We start from the raw sequence: 20,952 nt of genomic DNA, 5'->3' as shown, positions 1-20,952 counted from the left end.
ATTTATCTATGCAAGTGTTATCAAATTTTATTATTTCATATTTCATTATATCAATAAACATTTATAAAAATCATCTGATTTTTTAATGGGTAGTATATTCAGACATGAAATCAAGTAATCATATAATATTTCTTCTTTATTTTGTAGAGTTCTATGATCATATAATCTCTTTTTATATTTCTTTTACTATATTATTAATGAAAGTATTGATCTTTTTTCTTAAAGTTTTGAACGATTCATCAAACAAGTATCATGTCTTGCAGCCTAACTAAAGTTTTAAACTATATATTAAATATTTACTAGTAAGAAGATATAATGCGCTGATACTATATAATGATGTCTGCACAGGACATTATATCTAATAGTAATTATTAAAATAAAATGTTTTTAAAATTAAATAAATTACAGTGTATGATATAAATATTTTATTCACTTCACTATTTACACAACCAATTCTGAAGGATCCATTAGCTAAGCAGTTAAAATGTACTGCAATAATTATTTAAATATGTTTGGTAGTATACTTAATTTCATAACAATCTTATTAATTAAAAGTAATTTTTGTTAATTTTTTTTGGTTTTTCATGTTATTTTAACTAATACACAGAAAATAAGTTGTAGTTTTTACTATAAAGATTTATCCTATACACATATAAAAAATAATTGTAATAACAAAAACAATTAGGGCAAAATGACCAAAGCAGTCGATGTCCATCATCTCAAAAAAAAAAAGAAGAAAATTAATTTAATATATTTGTAATTACAGGTAACAGGTTACAGGTAACAAAAAAAATTATAAACAAAAAATGCAACCAAAGTACAAAAAAAAAATGTATATAAACAAACAAGCCATACAACCTTTAAAAAATTAAACCAAAGAAAAGAGATAGAAAAATAATAAATTGTTTAAATTAGGTAACAGAGAAAAAAAGAGGAATAAAAAATTGTTAAAATAGGGAATGGAAAAGTCTTAAAAGAAAAGGAAAGGAATCTTTGTTTAATAATACAATTAAAAGAGAACATTATGCATTAAGTTTTATTCTTTGAGTGTATACAAGAAGTAATTTTAAAGTAAAATTATAGAAGGAAACGGAAAAGGAGTAACTGAATGAAGTTGAAGTTAACTGCATTTTAGAGGAACTATTTATGAGATGAAAGAGAAGGGAGAGAATAAAAATGAAAGTAACCAGTTTGCCCCTGTTTAAAAATAATTCTTTAAAAAAGAAATAAACATCATATTTAAGTCAATTTTAACTAAAATTGTTAAGACTACTTACTGGCTTTTTAGTTTTTGAATTTTTTTTTCCATTATGGACCTGAATATTAAAAAAAAATATTATTTATTAAGCTATAAAATAAGCTATATTAATAAGTTAATAGTAGTCTAAAAATGAAAATAATAAAATGCAGAAATCTTTTGAAAATTCCGTTACTATTTAGGCTCTGTGTTCAATTATTTTTCCTCATAACAGTAACAATTTAAAAAAAATTATTTCTAAAGAATTCTTTATTCAACATTTCTTCTAGTTTTCCATGTTTTTTCTGCTACTGAATCAATTTATTATAACTCCATTCAAAACTTGGACCGTTTGCAACAGAACTAAGATTGATCTTGGAATAGTTTGAAGAATATATATTCCTGGATTAGTATAGAATTACTTTTGCATTTTCTCTCCTACCAGAAGATAAAATGTACCTGCTTTAAAATTTAAGCTGTTTTGTTTAATATATTTAAATCGTGTAAAACATGCGATTGCATAAAATCAATAGAATTCATAATAAAACATCAAAATATCAGCAATATGTCATCAAAAAAAATTCTGTTTTATCTGGTAGCAGTACAAAATTCCCCTTAGGGCTGACTTGTTCATGAGGAAAAGGTAGCTCATATCCTCGCTAATAATAGGGAGAGATTTAAATGTAAAAAAGAATTACAAGGCTATAATTTATTTAATGAGCCAAATGAAGTGAGCTACCATTTATTTTCAGAGCAACCTGCTTTGACTACAATACACATGATTCAGTACTCATGAAACTTATTGATTCCAGAAGAAGAGTTCTTTCTGATGACTGTTGACTTGCCCTCACTTAGTATCAATGAGTTCCTCGTTCAACAATTTCTTAATTTTGCCAAAGAGATTATAATTATGTTGTAGTAAATCTGGACAATACGAAGTTTGGGTAGTGCAGCTGCTCAAGCCCTTGTAGTTTTTTCATTTTTTCAGCATTTAAAGGCAAATATTGTCCTGGTGGAAACCAAACTGTGAATGGGATGATTTTATTATTGGAATATATTCCCTGTTTCACTATATCTTTTAAAATCATGGCATACTATTGAGGAGTGACATTTCTTAGTTTGAAAGGCAAGGTAGAATATTCCCCATGAATTCCAAATGGTTACTGTTATTTTTAAAAATGAAAATGTGATTTTTTTCTATCTGTGATGGAGGTGAGCTTAAATATCACTACTATATTTCATTGAAAGTTATTATACAGAGTTGATGATCTGACTCTATGCTTTTCTGCTGCAGAAACTATCATATTATAATAAGAACAGTAACAGATCTTTTTTTTTACATTCAGGTTGCAAAATCCAGTGAACTGATTAACTTTTTTCTACTCTCACATCACTTAAAAATTTTCAGAAATTTCTGTAATAGTCATTTGTTGACATTTATGAATAAGCCCTTTAACTTCAGTCTGTTGTCACTTGTATTATTATTAATACTATGATCATCTTTGATTTGATTTTCTAGTCTTATGTAAATCAGAGATGAAACTACCCTTTTTGCAAGCTAATATATAATTCCTACTTATATATGTTGATTATGTGGATAACAAACAGCGGCTGATTTTGTGATGATATGTTTGGTCATATACATTTTTAATATCACAGCATGAAAGTTCTTATTGATATTGGAATCTTACTTTATCGGTTCAATATAACACAATTGCTTAATGATTGATTCTCTTGGGCATTTAACATTGTAAGAAAAGATATACTAATGAAATTCCTAATTAATTATTTTTACTATAAAAATTAATTAAAAAAAGATTAAAAAAATACTTTAGAAAAGTGTAAATACTAGTTTAAGTATATATACTCACCCCAGAGAATAAGTTGGTATAATGTTCTTATAAATTTGATATATATAACTGTAATTAATAGACAATCATTATTAATAAGAATTTAATCGTATAAGCTAACGTTCAATAATCTACATTTAACATGGTTTTATTTACACACACACACACACACACACACACATTATGACATCCATAAATCATGCAGTAGCATTTAAGAATAGACAGCTGCAGTAATGTATTCACATATCTTACAGGGCAATTGCTGGGGAGAGTCAAATTCATTAAAAATTAAGCTCTAAAACTTCATCTCTCATAACTCTTAACCAATAATGAAAATGAAGTCATCATCAATTATCAATAATTAATTAGGCTAAATACGTTTTTTCAAAATAAGATTTTGACATCATTCAAGTAAAATTAAACTGATTTAAAATAATCAGCAAATGTCTTTTGTTTTTTGCATGGGATTTTTTTTTGCGAGAGATTATGTCAGTCCTACATCATTATTTTGCAATCTTACAAACTTACTTTAGTATCTCCATAGAAATTAGTAAAAATTATATGTGAATCCATGTGAAATACTGAATCAGTTTCCAAGGTAGAAAGTAGAATATTGAGCTTGAAAAGCAAAATATTTTAAAAAAATTTTACTTCCCATGGTTTTTCCTTTTTGTTCATTGTAAAATGGATTTTCAAAATTAACATTTAGGAAATTGCAAAATATTAATTTTCCTTTAGGGAGTATTTAAAAGGCTAGAAGAGGTATAGAGGTTAATACCTGATTTTCCTTTTTTAACTTCCTTTAGAAAGTATAATATCATAAGAAGTGAAATGTGATTTTTTACTAAGTGAGTTTTACTAATTTAATGAAGAAATTTATAAATCACCGATAATAATATTCTGATTAATCTGTAAATGTAGACTTCATTTTGAAAAATAGTATTTTTTAAATAAAAATAAAATATTTTTGTATTAAAATATTACTTTTTATTATTAAGAAGTCTAGTAAGGAAGTCTAGTGACAACAGAGTCTGATCTTCTTACTCTATGTTAAGTCTTACTTATCCCTGAAAGCAGCTGTGTCTATAAAAATAACATTCCTTGAACATTACAGTACTTTAATACTTATTCTGAGGGAAATAGATAGTACAGGCACAAGAAGAACTAAACTTATTTTAATATTACATTTATAAATTGTCGATTCTTAAATCTGATCGTTTCATATATAACATTATTATGTACACATATGTAGATCAAGAACAGATAATTGTGTTATTCCATGAATACAAAAGGAACTGACCCAACATTTGTCTGGGTGGATTAAGGAAAGCAGTGATAAAACCTTCATTAGAACCGCATCACAAAATAAAAATTAATTTTTAAATGAAAATGTATATACTTAAAGTCGAAATTAATTATTTAAAATATAAACAAATGAAATAATGTTAAATTACATAGGTGAGATTCTAAATATATAAAATAACTATAAAATCACAATTAGAATTATTTGAACACATATTTATGTATATTTTATACTGAGATGAGAAAATTAAGGGTCTTTTTAAAAATCTTAAATGTTTAATTAGTATTTAGAAATTCATTGACAGAGCAATATTCTTCTTGTAAAAAAAAACCTTTAAATTACGTTTTAAATATATCGCTACTGAATGATTTGGTGCCAAATTGATTCAGAGGTTGAGACTGCATATCATTCTTGTGTTCGGAATGATGTTGCTTCTCATCATGTGGAATTTTTGTCTTCAGAAGTTACTGAGCTGAGGTGCATATTGTAATTTGTAGCTTTGGTAGAGGCAAAAATCCAGGTTTTGATGGAATAACAGTGGAACTTCTTATTCTCTCAATAAATGTTAGTGTTCATGTTTTTACTAGGGTTTTTAATAAAATGCTTTTTATTGGTCATTTTCCAATTTATTGGAGGAAGGAAATAGTTAAGCTTTTATCTAAGGGTAGCGAAAAGAATCCACCTACTTTAGTTCCTCATACAGGCCCTTGATGTTGCTACCAGTTAAGTCTTTGTGAAGATAATATGTTTGTGCATAAATGATAGGAAGATGTTGCAACAGTTATTGATGGATGATCAATATGGTTTTCGTCCTAGTAAAGGGACAGAGGATGCTATCCTAAAAATCATGAATATTGTGAGGAGTAGTTGTGCAGGGTATGTCTTGAGGATTTTCCTGGACATATCTGGTGCATTTAACAAATTGTGGTGGCCCTCTGCTTTATATCAGTTACAGAGACGTGGATGTTCTTGGAGTAAAATGCAGGTAATGCATATTTATTTCAGTCATCATGAAGTTCCGCTTTGTGATACTGGCCACGACATAGTAAAGACACTGTCTAAGGGTTGACTTGAAGGCAGTGTATTGGGGCCTTTGTTATGGGTTGTAGAGTTTAATACTGTGATGCGGCTGAGGTTGCCGGCGGTTGTCGCATTATCGTTAATTCCGATGACGGGATACTGCTGGTCGAAGGATGCACGCCGAACGAGTTTGACTTAGGGCTCTCAGGCCTGTAGGATACTGAACTGTGAGGCCATCAGCATAAGATGGCATTCACCCCGGATAAAACCACAATGATTTGGCGACGAATGCGTATATCTATGTCAGGCCACCGAATCCGTTATGCTCAGGTTCAGAGGTACCTCAAGGTAATCCTTGACGAAAATTTTCGATTCAAGGAGCATTTACAATAAGTCGCGAAGAAGATTTGTTGAAGTGTATTCGACGTGTGATAAGTCCGGTTCGGGATTTAAATTTTAGAACCATGTGTATCCTTTATAAAGGTGTGTGTAAGGCAATTGTGTAGTATGCCGCAACTGTACGGGTGGATAGACTAAAATACAACATTTATATGGCTATTTTACTGAGGGCCTAGCGTCTCTTGCTGTTCACAGTAACATGGGTTATCATACTATCTCTCGTGAGGCTGTTCTGGTGATTGCTGGAGGGAAGAGATGGGATGAAACAACTAATGGACGTTATACGTCCATTAGTCTCTCATGGTCTCTTCTTATGTGAGGAGTTTACGGGGCGCCTCTTGGGCGTCTCAAATAAATATGCCATTAAGTTGCTTTACGAATAAATTGGCTCGTTTCGGCTTGGCTGATTCGGATCTGTGTCCGAGTTGTGGTATAATGGACAATATTTTTTACGTTTTGTATATCTGTCTACGTTATGAGGAAAGACGATTAGAGGTTATGAGGCAGGTCGGAGATTGGATCTTACTTGGATTTGACTGTCAGTTGGAAAAGCTGGGACAAATGGATTGTAATAGAGAGTTTTATGAAATATTTTGTTATTCAGTGAGTTTGGGAGGGCGTATAGTTCGTGTAACACGGGTAGGTAGGGTCTCTAGGGCGTTTTAGTTGCAATGATAGGCGTTTTTGAAGTTTTGTTTGGTGTTAATTGTTTTTTTTTTTTTTTTTTTTTGTTAATTTGCGGTGTTGTTTATTTAATTTTCTTTTGTTGTAGGGAATTTAGCTCAAAACTTTTAATTTGTTTTACTAGGTTTATATCATATGAGTATTTTTGTTATTTGTTTTTCGTTACGTATATTTTATAGTGTTTACACCGATGGAAATGTCATTCGTGGCATTTGCATCGGTGGCATTCTGATAAAAACTAAGATGATGACTGAGAGACGTCCATCAGTCTGTGGCTCCATAAGATGACATCTGGTAAAGCTTATCAGGACTTGGCACGAAGGGGGTGTCGTGGCGACCGGAATCTTCACGTGGCAGAATCTTCCCCTTACGGGTCAGGATGTACAGTCTAATAAGCCAAACCGCTTTACTAAAATATGTAAAGTATTTATCAGTAAAACAAAACCAGTAATCGGTGAAACTTTAACGGTAATGGGAAAAGGTAAACACTATTCTGGCTTTGGAGGAAGCACCTACTTGAGGCTGTTGACATCCCTACTCTAATATATTCTCCTGAAATATGAATCTCTAATTACACAGCGTAGTAGACTCTGTTCAACTCTATATTTTTAAACGACTGTTATTTCTGGATCGTTTCTCTAATTCGAGCTATATGTTGCGGAATCGTTCAGAATACATTTACTTTTTCAGCAATGAGGTAAATCAATTAAAGATAGTTGAGAGAAATAATAACCGTTATCTATGAACGCGTTTTAAAAATTTTAGTCCGAAATAGATTAATTTTTTAGGGAGTAAAATTTTCAGAGGAGAAATTTATTAAATTTACTTTAAAATATTATAAATGATGACAAAGTTACGGCAGCTTATCAAATTTAAATAGTTTTAAAATAAGTAATATTTGGTTTCAGTTTGCAGGAAAATGAATAAAAAGATGAAGCTAAGATATTGAGATTTAAGAAGAGGTGGTTCAAATTGTTCTGTTATTTATGCGGTTAATTTTAAGCTGATGGTTATTCACGGTAAATTTGACGTACTATCATTTCTTTACAGAGATGTATTTCACTTTTAAACGCGATAAGCCCAGTATCTATACCGTTAAAACTTTGTTAAGTAAATAATAGATTTAAAAAAATATTATTTGTGGCGCGTGTTTAAAAAGTAAATAAAATTAACTATTTGTGATTTAATACTTACCCTGATAATGTATCTTCAGTGTTTCCAAATGATTTACAACTGTGATAAAAAGTGAATATTTAATTAATTAATACTGATCGGCATAATGATTTAAACAAAGATGTTTTAATATATAAATGGTACCTTAAATGATTACTTACAAAATAAGAACAACAATAAAACATATTTCTGCTATTTTTAAATCACCTTCGATCTCCTTCAAAAAGAAGAAGGAATTTTTGTTGTTAAAATAAAACTTTAGTTACGTTGCTGCCTCTATATGATGAAATTATTACTGGGTTCTTTTGTAATAAATTAAGATCCTTTGTACTTTAAAATTCAAGTCAAACTACAAAAATATAAAACGTGATAAAAAGAAAATATAAAATAATGCGCGCGCTAGTGTAATTACATAACCTTCCATTTATTTTTGGAACTGATATTAACAAACTCTTCACGAGGTTGATTTTCTCTCTTATTTTATAATTTGGATCAACAGCGATAAGAAAAACAAGGCTGGAAATCTGCAGTTGACCTGAGGCGGAGCGACCGATGCCGAACGACTGTGGGCGGCCAATCCTTTTGGTGGTGGGCGGCGGGAGCTCCTCGGAGTCGTCGTTCGCCGATGATTCCCTGGGAATGTCGCTCTGGTTATTCTAATTCGGTGAAAATAGCGCCCGGGTGATTGTGCAGGGGCTGTCTACATACCATGTGGATTAGGTCTGTCCCCTGCGCGAGTAGAAGGGGAGGTTTTTAGTGGGTGGAGCCCCGTACTCTCGTCAAAGCGGGCCTGGCGGCGGTTGACAGAACATTTTCCTCTCCCTACGGAAATTACCACCATAGAACACCGGTTTCCACGATCTAGTATTCAAATCCGTAATTAGAAGTTACTGCCTTTAATAGTATTTGAACCTTAGAACACTCGACTTCGAAATCAGCTGATTTAGTGGGTCTAGTGGTTAACTCGTTGACGAGTTAACTACTAGACCCACTAGGCCCACTAGGTGGGCTAAAAAAGGCAGTTACTTTTACACGAATTTAAACATTTGTTCTTTGATGGTTGGGCTTCAATTAACCACACATCTCAGGAACGATCGACCTAGACTGTACAAGACTACACTTCATTTTTACATTCACACATATCATCTTCATTCATAAAGTAATACCTTACGGTGGTTCCGGAAACTAAAAGATAAAAACTTATTTGTTACTGACGAACTAACTAATGTTTAAGCTTTCTTTAGTATGATTTGGAAATCTGGTGACACTAAAAGAATTATTTAAAAAAAATAAAAAATAAACTGACAATCAGCTGATAATTGACATTAAAATAACATAATTTTTTTTTATTAATTAATTTATTATTTAATAATAATATTGTAAAAAATGACTTTAAATTACTTTTTTCGTCATTTCAATGTTTTACTAATGAAATACTGTAGCATGATACTCAACTCGAAGTATAACATGAGATACTCTAATAGCATGCAAGATTAAGTATGATATGTGTGTATACATTAATGTGATATAATATGCTATAATGATATACAGATATTTTTAAAAAAATTTAAAGAAAATTCAAGTAAAATAGAAGGAAACTTTTTTTTTGCTCCTGAGGTCTGAGTTCCTCCGTAGCAGCCAATGAAGTTCCTTGTACCTTGCGTTCAGCTGTTTCCTCTTCATCCTCACATGACACTTCCAGGTCAAACGCCGATCCAGATGAAGTCCCAGATACCGCACAGTCTCCGTTTGCGGGATCAAAACACCATCGAGGTACACACCGGGACAGTCACCTTTCCGCTTGGCAAATGTGACGTGCCTCGACTTAACCTTGAACCTCCTTCTGCCACACGCAGACACGATCTAGCGCCATTTTAGGTTCTGTATTTGTAGGCTAGGAGGCCAGGGTTTTCGTTAACAGCCAGGATAGCAGTGTCATCGGCGAACGTGGCAAAGATGTGATCATCCAGGACCGGAATGTCCGCAGCGAATATGGAATACAACACAGGACCCAGCCCAGAGCCCATAGGGACACCCGACGCAATCTCAAAGAACCTTGAAAATTCATCATTACATTTCATCTGAGAAAAACGCCCCTCAAGATAATTCCGCAAGACTAGGAAGTAGGGTTGAGGAAGTTGTAGCTTTAACTTTTAGAGTAAGCCAGGTATCCATACCTTATCAAAGGCCTATTGGATGTCTAAGAACCCCGCCGACCAGAATTTCTGCTCCTCTAGACATATGCTGATTACTCTGATGACTGTATGGGATTGTTCGATTGTGGAATGGCCACACCTGAACCCAAACTGATGGTCCGGAATTATCCTCTTACTCTCCAACACTGGCCAAAGCCTGTGCAGTAGTAGCTTCTCAAACAATTTAGATAAGATCGGTAATAGGCTAATTGGTCTGTAATTTGGTTAACTGGCATTTCTCCCGCCACCACACCATTCAGTCTCCCTACAGCATAGACCAAATGTCAGTGCCAAGAAACGGCTATTGTACCCCTAAAAACGGTTTAGCGACCCTAATACCTAAAAGCTCCTAGTGAGCTACCTATCAGCGTGAGCGGATTAAGCAGGATGCTATTCACTACCCGCTTGTGTGTCCCAGCCGCTCACCTGTCAAAACTTAAACTAAATCGGGTAGGCGCATCCCTTGCTACTAATAAAACAAATACAGTTAATAATATAAAATACAGCAATTCAGGCCGTCAGGGCTCAGTCGCTGTACGCCAGCCAGTACCTGTCCACCATTTAAAACGCTTGGAGCTTTTATCTGGCTGGCGGCCAGCCATTATCTCAAGAAAGGCTTCCCACGGCAGCACAATAGGAATCCGTATAACATTTATAAGTAACCCTTAAAGCTAACGATGACTGTTGAACATCGCAACACAATCGAGGAACTCCCACACGGTCCAACAATGCGGCTGTCACCACATTGACTCGCCGTTTGTGAGCACCCAAGTTTCCCCCGACCCCTAAGTTTCAGGGTGGCTTGGTCTCTGCCCCCCTCCCCCAAGAGCGGGGCAGTCGAGCATCATATGCACATTCGACTGGACCCCCCCGCAGACACACAACTCATCAGCCGCTAGGCGAAACCAAAACAGATTGTTTTAAATCTACATGGTTGGTGAGCACCTGGGCACCCACTGACCTTAAAAATTAATTCGAGGCATACCATCCCTCCAAATCCTGTATAAACCTATACAAGTTCCAAGTTTCCTTAGTTGTGGTGTGCCATTCAAGCTGCCATGCCTCCACCGCGAGGCTCCATAGCCTCTTCCGCAGACGGGAGATGGGCAACTGAACGAAATTTAGCTCCGGTGCATTGTGATCACCGTTCCGCTCCGGTTCTGGCCCGACTTGAAACCGCATCCCAAATGCCTCGGCCTCCCGACCTCTTCGCAACTTCCACATGGCTGCTTTAACTTTCACCACTTAATCGATTGGGAGAGTCTTTCCCAATACGGTGGTAGCCTGGTACGAGGTTGTTTTAAAAACACCAGTGCATACTATCATGGTTCTGCGCTGGGCACTCTTTAAATTTTGAAGCAGTGCTCTATTTCTCTCCAACTTCTGCGCCCAAATTGGCGCCGCGTATGCTATCATACTGTCAAAGACGCCTCGGTATACCACGTACATTTGACGGCCCGACAGCCCGTAATCCTTTCGAGCAATCCTTCTAAGCTTGTGCATCACTGAAACAGCGTCCGTCGCAACTTGTCTAATGTGGTTAATAAAAAGCAATTTTCATCAAACAAAACAACTAGGTACTTATGAACCCTTACTCGGCTGATTACTCAGCCTTTATACTTAATGTGGTGTTACGACTGCTTGATAATTTGTCTGCACCCTTGAGAAGCATGAACTTCGTCTTGGGCACAGAAATCTTTAAATTTTGCAGGTCCATCCAGCCCTCGGCGGTTGACAAGGCCGCCTGCGCCCTATTCTCTAGTTGCGGTCGTGAATTACCACGAACCAAAACGAGACAGTCATCGGTGAAAGCCTGGGCCGTGACCCCTTCTGGGAATGTCAACCCCAGAAATCCATCAAAAACCAGGTTCCTCAGCAGAGGACCGAGAATGGAATCCTGCGGGTTTCCCCTGGTGACGGACTTTTCCACAACTATGTGCGCATCCTTAAACAAAGCCGAGCGATTCGACAAATAGTCTCTTACAACGGCCTGCAGGGCTTCGGGGACATTGCGGCGTTCCAATTCATAGAGGATAGAACTCCAATACAAGGAAGGAAATGCTGCCTCTATGTCATAAAAATTGCCAAAACGTATTTGCAGTCGGCGCTTTCCACCTTGGCAAGAGCATTTAAGATGCAATCCTCGGTACCAACCCCTTTCATGAAGCCATATTGGCCTCGATTTAGAAAAGAGTTCATATCGATGTTTTCCCAGAGCCGTTCCACAACCAGCCTTTCCAGCAACTTGCCGAGAACCGGCAAGAGGCTGATAGGTCGATAACTACTGACTTCACCAGGATCCTTTCCAGATTTTAAGAGCACCCTCATCAAAGCCATCTTCCAGCAAGCTGGAAAGGAACCCCAGTTCAGGCACCTTGAGAATAGTCTGCCAAGCGACTCTCTTATGACAGGCAGCAGATGGTAAAGTATATCCGGGTCAAGTTGGTCAATCCTCGGTACTTTCTTCAATGCCATTCGAGAAACCACTCGTTCTATATCTACATTCCGAACGGCGGGGAATGGTGTTTCACACGCCCTAACGCCGATTTCCGCTTCACCATCCGGAGTATCTGGAAACAGAGTATCCAGGAATGCCCGGTAAGTCACCACAGATGTTAATGTGTATCTCACGACCACCAAACCCGCACCGAACACTGGACAACACGTGCAATAGCTTTGGCTTGTAACAAGTCTTTGCGATCTGCCAGGGATTGCGTTGCAACTCGCGCATTGAGTCCTGCCAGAACCTGAGTTTGGCTTCCTTGATGGCGTGAACGTTTTCATTTCGGGCACACCAGTAGATCCGAAGACGCTCAGCGCACACGTAACGATGGTCCCCGTTAGGGGGCAGCGCTGGTACCTTATCCGCGCGGACCTCCCTCTAAGGTCAGAGGACCACCATTTCTTACCGGGCCTCCGTCTGCGTTCCACAGACGCGACCCCCCCCCGATCGATCCAAGCCCCTTATGTTATAGCGACCTGAATCTGGTAAGCAATATCAGAGGCTGACGAAGCCCTTCATCGCTGACGAAGCCCCCTGATCAGGCTTTATCGGCACTACCTTATCAGTGGCCCCCTTAATTTTGATTGCCGGTGGCGGCGGACCAACCCGCTTAGGCGCAGGCGCGGCCGTTAGTGAGGCAAAGGAGACAGGCTTTTTAACCTTCTCTTCCACCCTATTAATAGACCTTTGGAGTTCGCCCAAAGACTAACATGTTACCGGCTTAAAGCTCCGGACTCCCTCCACCACCTGATAAACCTTGCCTGATAGTTCACTAACGACTGAATCTAATGCAAAGTTCGCACCCTGGAGGCCTTCACATTTCATAGCCAGAGCTGAAACCAATAAACCACATTCACTCAAACACGAGTCGACCAACTGGCGTAACTCTAGAGCTACTCTGAACTCCTTCTTTAAGGAAATCTTGGCCCATTCGGCCCTCATTTCCTCGACCCTCAGTTCCAGAGGTCACCTGCCTTATAACAGGCTTCCCCCCAGAAACCTCGCGTCCAGGAGCAGAATCGGCGCCACTGCTTTCAGCCTTCCCTGACTTCGTTGGGAAGCGTCCTTCGGACTTGGCGTCTCCCCCCCAGTACCATGCCCTCGCTGCACGGATCCAGCTTTCGCCTTCTCCGCACCGCTCGAAACAGAGGTATCGCGCAGGTTTTGCTGCAATGCCACTTCATTCGGGCGCTCTACTACCCGAGGGGCTTCCGTGACTTCCTTCGCGGAAGACCGGGACCGCGACGGCGACCTACTGAGTGACCTGCTTGGCATGAAGGGGTAACCGAAGACCAGATCCTTGGCTAATCCGACCTAATCCTCCAAACAACCTCCCCCGGGTTGCTCCATCGATGGACGAGCTTATTAAAATACACCAGCTGTGTCGCAAGGCACTACGATCACAGCTTGTACGAAACTAACACCTGAAACAAGACAAGGGGAGCGTCCAACTAAATCTTCCCCGAATGGACCCTCTGTTCTTCAGCCCACTCAAGGAGTCAAAAGTTAAAAGCTCGTAAATGACCTGCCAATTCCGCCGAAGACGCCGCTTCGAGACAATTAGTTCTGTCACTTCCCTCGGATAGGTATTGTCTCTGGCTGAGTGAAAATCATCAGGTGTAGACCGCCATGCTTCCTCCTGCATGACCGACGTCAAAAAGTAATCGCGTAAATAACGGGCGAGTGGTCCGACGATGAATCATAGTTGTTCTCCAACAGAGTGTATGCAGATCATATACTCGAGGTGACAAAAAAGTCAAGCAAATCCGGGATCTTCGTCAAGTCCGTAGGCCAGCATGTCAGCTGGAAACCCGATACCACGTCCAGGCGCAGATTTTGAACACACCTCTTCAACGATCTACCCCTGCTGGTAGTCAACCGGGAACCCCAGAATGGGTCTTTCGCGTTCCAGTCTCCTCCGGCAATAAATCTAGAACCAGAGTCGCAAAGAAATCAGAAAATAACTCATCAGTTACAGTATGCCACGGAGAGCAGTACACAGCGGACAGCCTAATAGACCCCAACCACTCTGTAATTTTAACAGTGGTTGCCTGAATCTGGTTAGTGCAGAAGCCCGGAAGTTGATTATGCCGCAGAGAACTCCGAATCAGAATCGCGGTTCCTCCATGGGCCCTTCGATCTGGTTGATTCGTCACATACACAGAGTAACCTTGAAGCCTGAGGTAGTTCCGGTCAGTAAAGTGCGTTACCGATATCAAAATGAAGTCCAGGGAATTGGAAATTTCCATAACCCCTAGCTCCTCACCCATAGAAAGTAGGATGTTAATGTTCCATGCAGCGATTCGTAGAAATCTGGATATCAACAGATTTTAGAGAGCACCTGGGTGAGCAAGGCTATCAGACTCCCAACCTGTTGAACCAGGAAATCTATATTTGATGAAAGCCTGTCCATATTGTCCACACTGCCCTCACTAGCACGCCCAGCTGCCGCAGCATACATTTTATGGAGAAATTAAGGCTCCGGGTTGACTGTCTTCGGCACCCCACACCCAACGAAGGGAAGTTCTAATCATCAAGCGCGGGGCCGGCCACCTTGCGGTAGCGGGTTCGATTTTTGGAGCAAGTTGCGAGTTCTAATTCGCCTTCCGCCTAGGCTTCCTCTCCAATATCTCTTGATATAATCTACGGACTGACACAAGGTGCAGGTTGCAGGAGTGCTCCAGTCCTTTCTGGGACAGTCAGCTGTCCGATGGTCCTCACCACATTTCACGCAGCGGAAAGGCCTCATACAGTTTTTCTTAGTGTGCCCATATTGCTGACACCTCATGCATTGCACGAGACCTGTAGGCTTCCGTAGAGTTTTGAATGATACTGCAATTGGCAATGTAATCCAATTCAAAAATGGCCTTATTGTTTTCCTGTGGCTCCAGGTTCACGAAGAAAGTCTGTGTGGGCTCCTTAGTTATCCTGTGGCGTGCATTTATCTTCACCCGATGCCCGTGGGCTTCAATTTTGTCCTTTATCATCTCCAGTGGAATAGTGTGGTGCAGGTATTACAACACGAAAGGCTCGTTGATCCTTCCTTGTCAAAGTATGACCTATCAGACCGTGCTCTCGAACAACATGTATAATCTTCTTGTACGCCTCAATGTCCCTAGAAATTATTCTCAGCTGCTTATCTCCAACCAGTCGATTGCTGTAAACACTCTTGCACACGGTCGCTTCCGGCAGCTCGTACAATTTCAGCACGTCGTTTATTCCGTAAAGCACAATCGGAGGAGGCTTGGTTCACAACTTCCGTATCCTCTAGTGGAAGGCCACTAAACCTATTCAGGTAGTCTGGGACTCCATGGTTACACTCTCGTTAACACTCGACGCTCCTGACAGATTGTTCGCCAAGTCGTCTCTAATAAGTTTCCTGCGCGCAGCCCTCCTCGGGCCCCTATCCAACGACGGTAGTGGATCACGTTTCCTTGACGGTACACGACAACCTACAATATCACATGACCTCTCGTCTACCACATCTTCCGAAGGCAGCTGATCCATATCGTGCAAGAACTAAGCGTACATATGCATAAACGAAACTAGAAACCATAAAAAGTAAACAAAGAAGTACGCAAAAAAGTAAACAAACAATGAACACTCCTTAGCAACGGGGCGCTGGATCGAAATGATCCTCCAAGATTAAAATTGGAGAGAAGAAAAAAATAATAATAATTAAACTTATACCTAATGACAATTAACTTCCAAAATGCAACCGCATTTATAAAACAAAACAGAACATAACTCAATATAACAGAGAAATAAATTTTAGGTAGAATACATAAACATACGACTATCTCAAAGAACAGCTGATTTAGTTATCAGAAGGAAAACTTAAGAATTAAAATAATAAGATAAATTCTTGGATTCTAGTAATCATCTGTTCATGGTAAAGGAATCAGGATCTTGGTCAGAATAAAGGGCTCTTTAAGCATTATTTTTGTTTCCTTCCTTAATTTGATGAAGGCACGTAATTTCCACTTTTGAATTTCTTGCAAACAGTTTTCTTTCATGCATATTTTGCAAGCAACTTTTTGGATCATCAAGATGTCCAACTAATTTAATCTGTGTCAACTTAATGTTTCTATCAACTATCCATTTTTGTAAAAATTCAAAGCTGTTTAATAAGATGAAAATTTTTATACTTGTAATATTAATTTACTATTAATATTTTAAATAAATAATTCGTTAATACTATTTAAATCAACATCTTCATTAAATTAAGTAAACTGGAAATAAGCATACGTACTAATATTACAAGTTGTTTAATGGAAATCTATTTTATAAACATACCGTGCAAATATTTTTACATTTTAATCGCACACGACCACCATACCTCGAAATTAAAAAAGTATTATTCGATTACAAGCTTTAGTGCTGATGCCATAATTTATTAAATAATTTATAAAAATATAGATAACATAATGAACAAATATATATATATATATATATATATATATATATATATATATATATATATATATACTCATATATTTATTATATAAATACCTCGCTTTAAGTTTTGGATATTTTTTATGATGAACGTATTTATCAACCTCAAATGTAGAATACCTGAAATTAAAACAAGTAAATGTATTATTTTTTTGAAATCGTTACTTGCTACGTATTATTTATTAATTTAGATTTACGCTGTCATAAAAAAACCAGCCACTCGGATTAAGATAAATAATACGTAAGGAACTATAGATTATGTAAGGAACTTGTACATCCTTACGTAAACTTACGTAAGGAACTATAGTTCCTTACATAAGGAACTTATAGATTATGGTGAAGTGCGCCTTCTTTGTGTGCCTCAGAGGGAGGCAGGAAATACAGCGTGGCGATTGAACTCGCCGTGGGGGGAGTCATACGGTTAATGCTCTCCCCCCTTGGATTTTGGTCATCCCTTGCCGTAAAAGATGGTCATATCAAAAATTGTTTCAGACAAAAGTTTTAGTTAATGTTTAGAGGACTAATGGCCACTTTAAACCGATACTGTGCCTATTAAGAGAGATACGATTTTGTTTGTTTCCGAAACCACATTTTTTCCACCGCCTAAGCCAATGGTTGGTGATATCAAAAACCATTCCTTATATAAGTTTTAGGCTCTTATCCAAAGAGTATTGGGAACTTTAAACGAATTCTATATTTTACTTAATAAGAACGTTATAGTGATATTTTGTTTTTTCTGTTTTTTTTTTTTTTTTTGTTTTGATCATCCCTTGCCGTAAGGATTGATCTTATTACATTTTTATCAGTTAACGGTTTTAGGTAATGTTTAGAGGATAAAAACCGATCTGATACTGTGCCTATTACGGGAGGTATGATTTCTTTTTGTCTTCGGAAACCTATTTTTTCCACCTCGTCGGCCAATGGTTAGTTATATCAAAAAACTTTGCTTAGATAAAATTTAGGCCCTTATCCAAAGAATAGTAGGAGCTTTAAACGAATTCGATATTCTACTTAATAAGAAAATTATAGCGATGTTTTGTTATTTTGAAAAAGCCACCCCATTTCCACCCCTATGGTCCGATTTTGGCCGTTAACGAACTCACCCGAGATTTTGGGTCGAGTTATTTTTAGAGAACAATTTGAAAGTGATTGGCGGAAAATTACGGCAGTTATCGTGTCCACACGAAAGTGAAATATATACATATATAAACTTCTGGACTGATGGTGGTTTTTGGATCTAGGGGATGTGAAACGCGAAGATGTCGAAATTTTCCGGAAATCGAATCATGGTACCCATTACAATAGGTAGCTTTCTGATGAAATCTACCTAAAACAAACTTAAATAAATCTGATATGTATTGAGATAAAAAACACATTGAATGATTTTCTTCTCACTCAATCGATATTCTATTACTAACGTACTAAATTAAAAATTCTTCTACTACAGCATCTCATCTATAAATTACGATAATATGATTATCATAGATTAAACTGTACATGAAACATTAGTTGTAACTTTGCCAACAAACAGATAGATATTCACACCAAAAAAATTTTGTAACCGTCATTTCAGTAATTTTGGATTCGCATAAAAGTAAAAACGGAGGAAATATTTTTTTTATCAAAAAAATTATTTTCCCTCCGTTATTTACGATAAAAGCTGGAACGTAAAAATTATTGCCTTCTAGTTTCATGGGTAGGAATTTTTTTATATTTTTTGCAGGGCTAGTCACATTTTAAATAAAAAATAAATAAGAAATATGAATTTAATAAAATATTTTAATTAAATTAAACCGATTTCAAACGGACCATTCAAAAAAAAATTTTTTTTCGAATGTCCATAAAAAAGTATTTATAATACTTTTTTTAATTGTGCTTTAAATTTCATATTTTTTTTTTTTTAAGTGAGAGCCAAATAAGAATTTAACATTGGTGCCAAATCGAAAAAAGTTGCAATTCAAATTAAAATTAAAAAAAAATTATTTTTTGAAGAAATTTCTTTTTATAATAACTTTTGCTTTTTAAATCTTAATTTTCTTTGACTACCATATAACAGCCATTAAGATTTTCCTAATTTCAATTGCATCAGACCTAAACAATCTTTTTCCTAAATCTTGACCACTCTGATTTAGGGAGGTATCCTTTTTTGATTAAGGAAAATACACGGTACTGGTATCTACAATGAAATTATTCTTTAAAACCATTTTTTAAAACTTCTTATAAGAATATTTACAGCTTAATGGTTCAATACGCACGCACAAACACACACACACATACAAAATACTTACCCTCTTACACCAACATTCATCGCACTGAAGATAAAAAAGCTCGTAACGTAGATTACGAAATACATATTTTAAACTTTTATATTTTTTACAGAATGTGAATAATTGTAGCAATTTTATGATCTGATGTATTCTAATACAAGATGGATTCTTATGGTATCCAAGATATCGATGCTCAATTCGTACAGTATGCATGCTTATATATGTTCTCATATTTTGACGTCATAGATGAGCTAGGATTGAATAAGACGCTTATTTATAGAACAGATATATATATATACATATATATATATATATATATATATATATATATATATATATATATATATATATATATATATATATATACTCACGCGTCACCATGTTAATTATTAATTATTAATTAATAATACGTACGTACGTTAATTATTTTACAAAACGTGTTTTATAGAAATGGAAGTATGAAAAAACCTATTATTGGTACTTGAATCTCTGAACTCTATCATTTGAAAATTAATTAGTGATTATTTAATTTAAATTAAACTGAATTGGGAAAATAAAAAAAGTAAGAGACGGTATACATGATTTTCTCGGTGCTACTCAAGAGTGCACCGTTACACTCATTCTCACTTTAACCAACTGGTTAAGCCTATTGTAATAAAAATCAAAAAGTTATAAAATTAAAATTACACTGCGACGAACTCTCTTCGTTATATGGCTCAACCTATTTTCAATTACCAATCCATCTTTTTACCGCATTAACTTTTACAAAATTCAGTACCTGTAGACCGTTAGTAAGGATCGGAATAAAATTCTACTTGCGATCTTGGAAGAGCTGAGATTTTTTTAACTTTATCTATTATATTTGATAAAGGCGAATTCATACAGGAATTTTTATATCGACCAGCAAAACGGCTCTAGCCATTAAGCCTTACAGGAAGAAAGACTTGTTTTCCAACCGAACATGAAACTTCCAGGATGATATTTCCACAAAGCACATGTAATCAGAATGGATAGTATAATTGATAAATGTTAATCGAGTACAAGCTTCTTTAACGGTTATATCAACTTTTTCAATGGCTAGGAAAAATTACTTTTCTTCAGTAAATCAGAAAATAAACAGCGTACATCATAAAACATTTATCAGTCCTTACAGAGATTCTGATGTAATATATTGTAACTAAAATTACATTTCCAGTAATCTTATTCAGATTTTTCCACAAAAGTTTGACAAATTTCAGCTATAGAAAACTTCTAAAACTGTTAATTGGATCGTAATTTATTACCTGTTTTCAGCTGAACATCAATAATACGTCCCTGAGGCTACTAAAAAAGGGAAATAAGTTCTAATATTAAAAACATACATAATTGTACGGTTTAATGTTATATTTACCTCCCTATAATACACTGAATACTAAAAGTTAATTCTATCATTTTTTAATTTGTAATTTCTTTCCAGGTTAACAGAAAAATTATGGTTTAGGCCCTGTAATTCACGATTCAAATTAAATTGCCGAAAAAAAAGTGAAGAAAAGCATTAAAAAATCTTGGTCGTTACAGATTGAGCATTATAAAAATTATATTTTTATCACCAAGTGAAAAAATCTAATTTGGACACCAAATAACTTCCTTGTACGCCTATTAAATTACATATACACATTTTTTTTTTAAATGAAAAGGATATAAAATTTTATTTCATTAATAACTTCTGATAATTTTTCTTTTTTTTTGTTGCGGTTATTATTGAATTATTATTTATTGTAAAACTTTTTTACAATTAGAGGTTAATAAATCAAATATATTTACATTAAAAAAAAGGAGATGAAGTTGTATTCGAACCGATGTGCCTTCCCTCTTGTAAGATCCAAA

General features: G+C 36.1%; 1 protein-coding gene across 3 annotated transcripts in view; it reads right to left on the bottom strand.

The window, feature by feature from the left end:
- LOC142333047 (uncharacterized) overlaps positions 1-19,290 on the bottom strand; it is a 65,879-nt gene extending 46,589 nt beyond the window's left edge. For 2 of the 3 annotated variants that reach the window (XM_075379850.1, XM_075379849.1), the window contains exons 1-5: positions 19,108-19,290; positions 16,877-16,939; positions 7,688-7,726; positions 3,109-3,156; positions 1,278-1,316 (exon numbers count right to left, since the gene is read on the bottom strand). In XM_075379850.1, coding sequence (XP_075235965.1) covers positions 1,278-1,316; positions 3,109-3,156; positions 7,688-7,726; positions 16,877-16,939; positions 19,108-19,172 — 254 coding nt within the window. In that variant the 5' untranslated portion in view covers positions 19,173-19,290. The remainder of the gene's footprint in view (positions 1-1,277; positions 1,317-3,108; positions 3,157-7,687; positions 7,727-16,876; positions 16,940-19,107) is intronic. The other variant, XM_075379848.1, reaches the window with a different exon arrangement.
- Positions 19,291-20,952: the final 1,662 nt, after the last annotated feature.

This window comes from Lycorma delicatula, chromosome 12 (assembly GCF_047948215.1).
Source record: "Lycorma delicatula isolate Av1 chromosome 12, ASM4794821v1, whole genome shotgun sequence".
NCBI lineage: Eukaryota > Metazoa > Arthropoda > Insecta > Hemiptera > Fulgoridae > Lycorma > Lycorma delicatula.
This window is presented reverse-complemented; position numbering and strand designations above follow the sequence as displayed.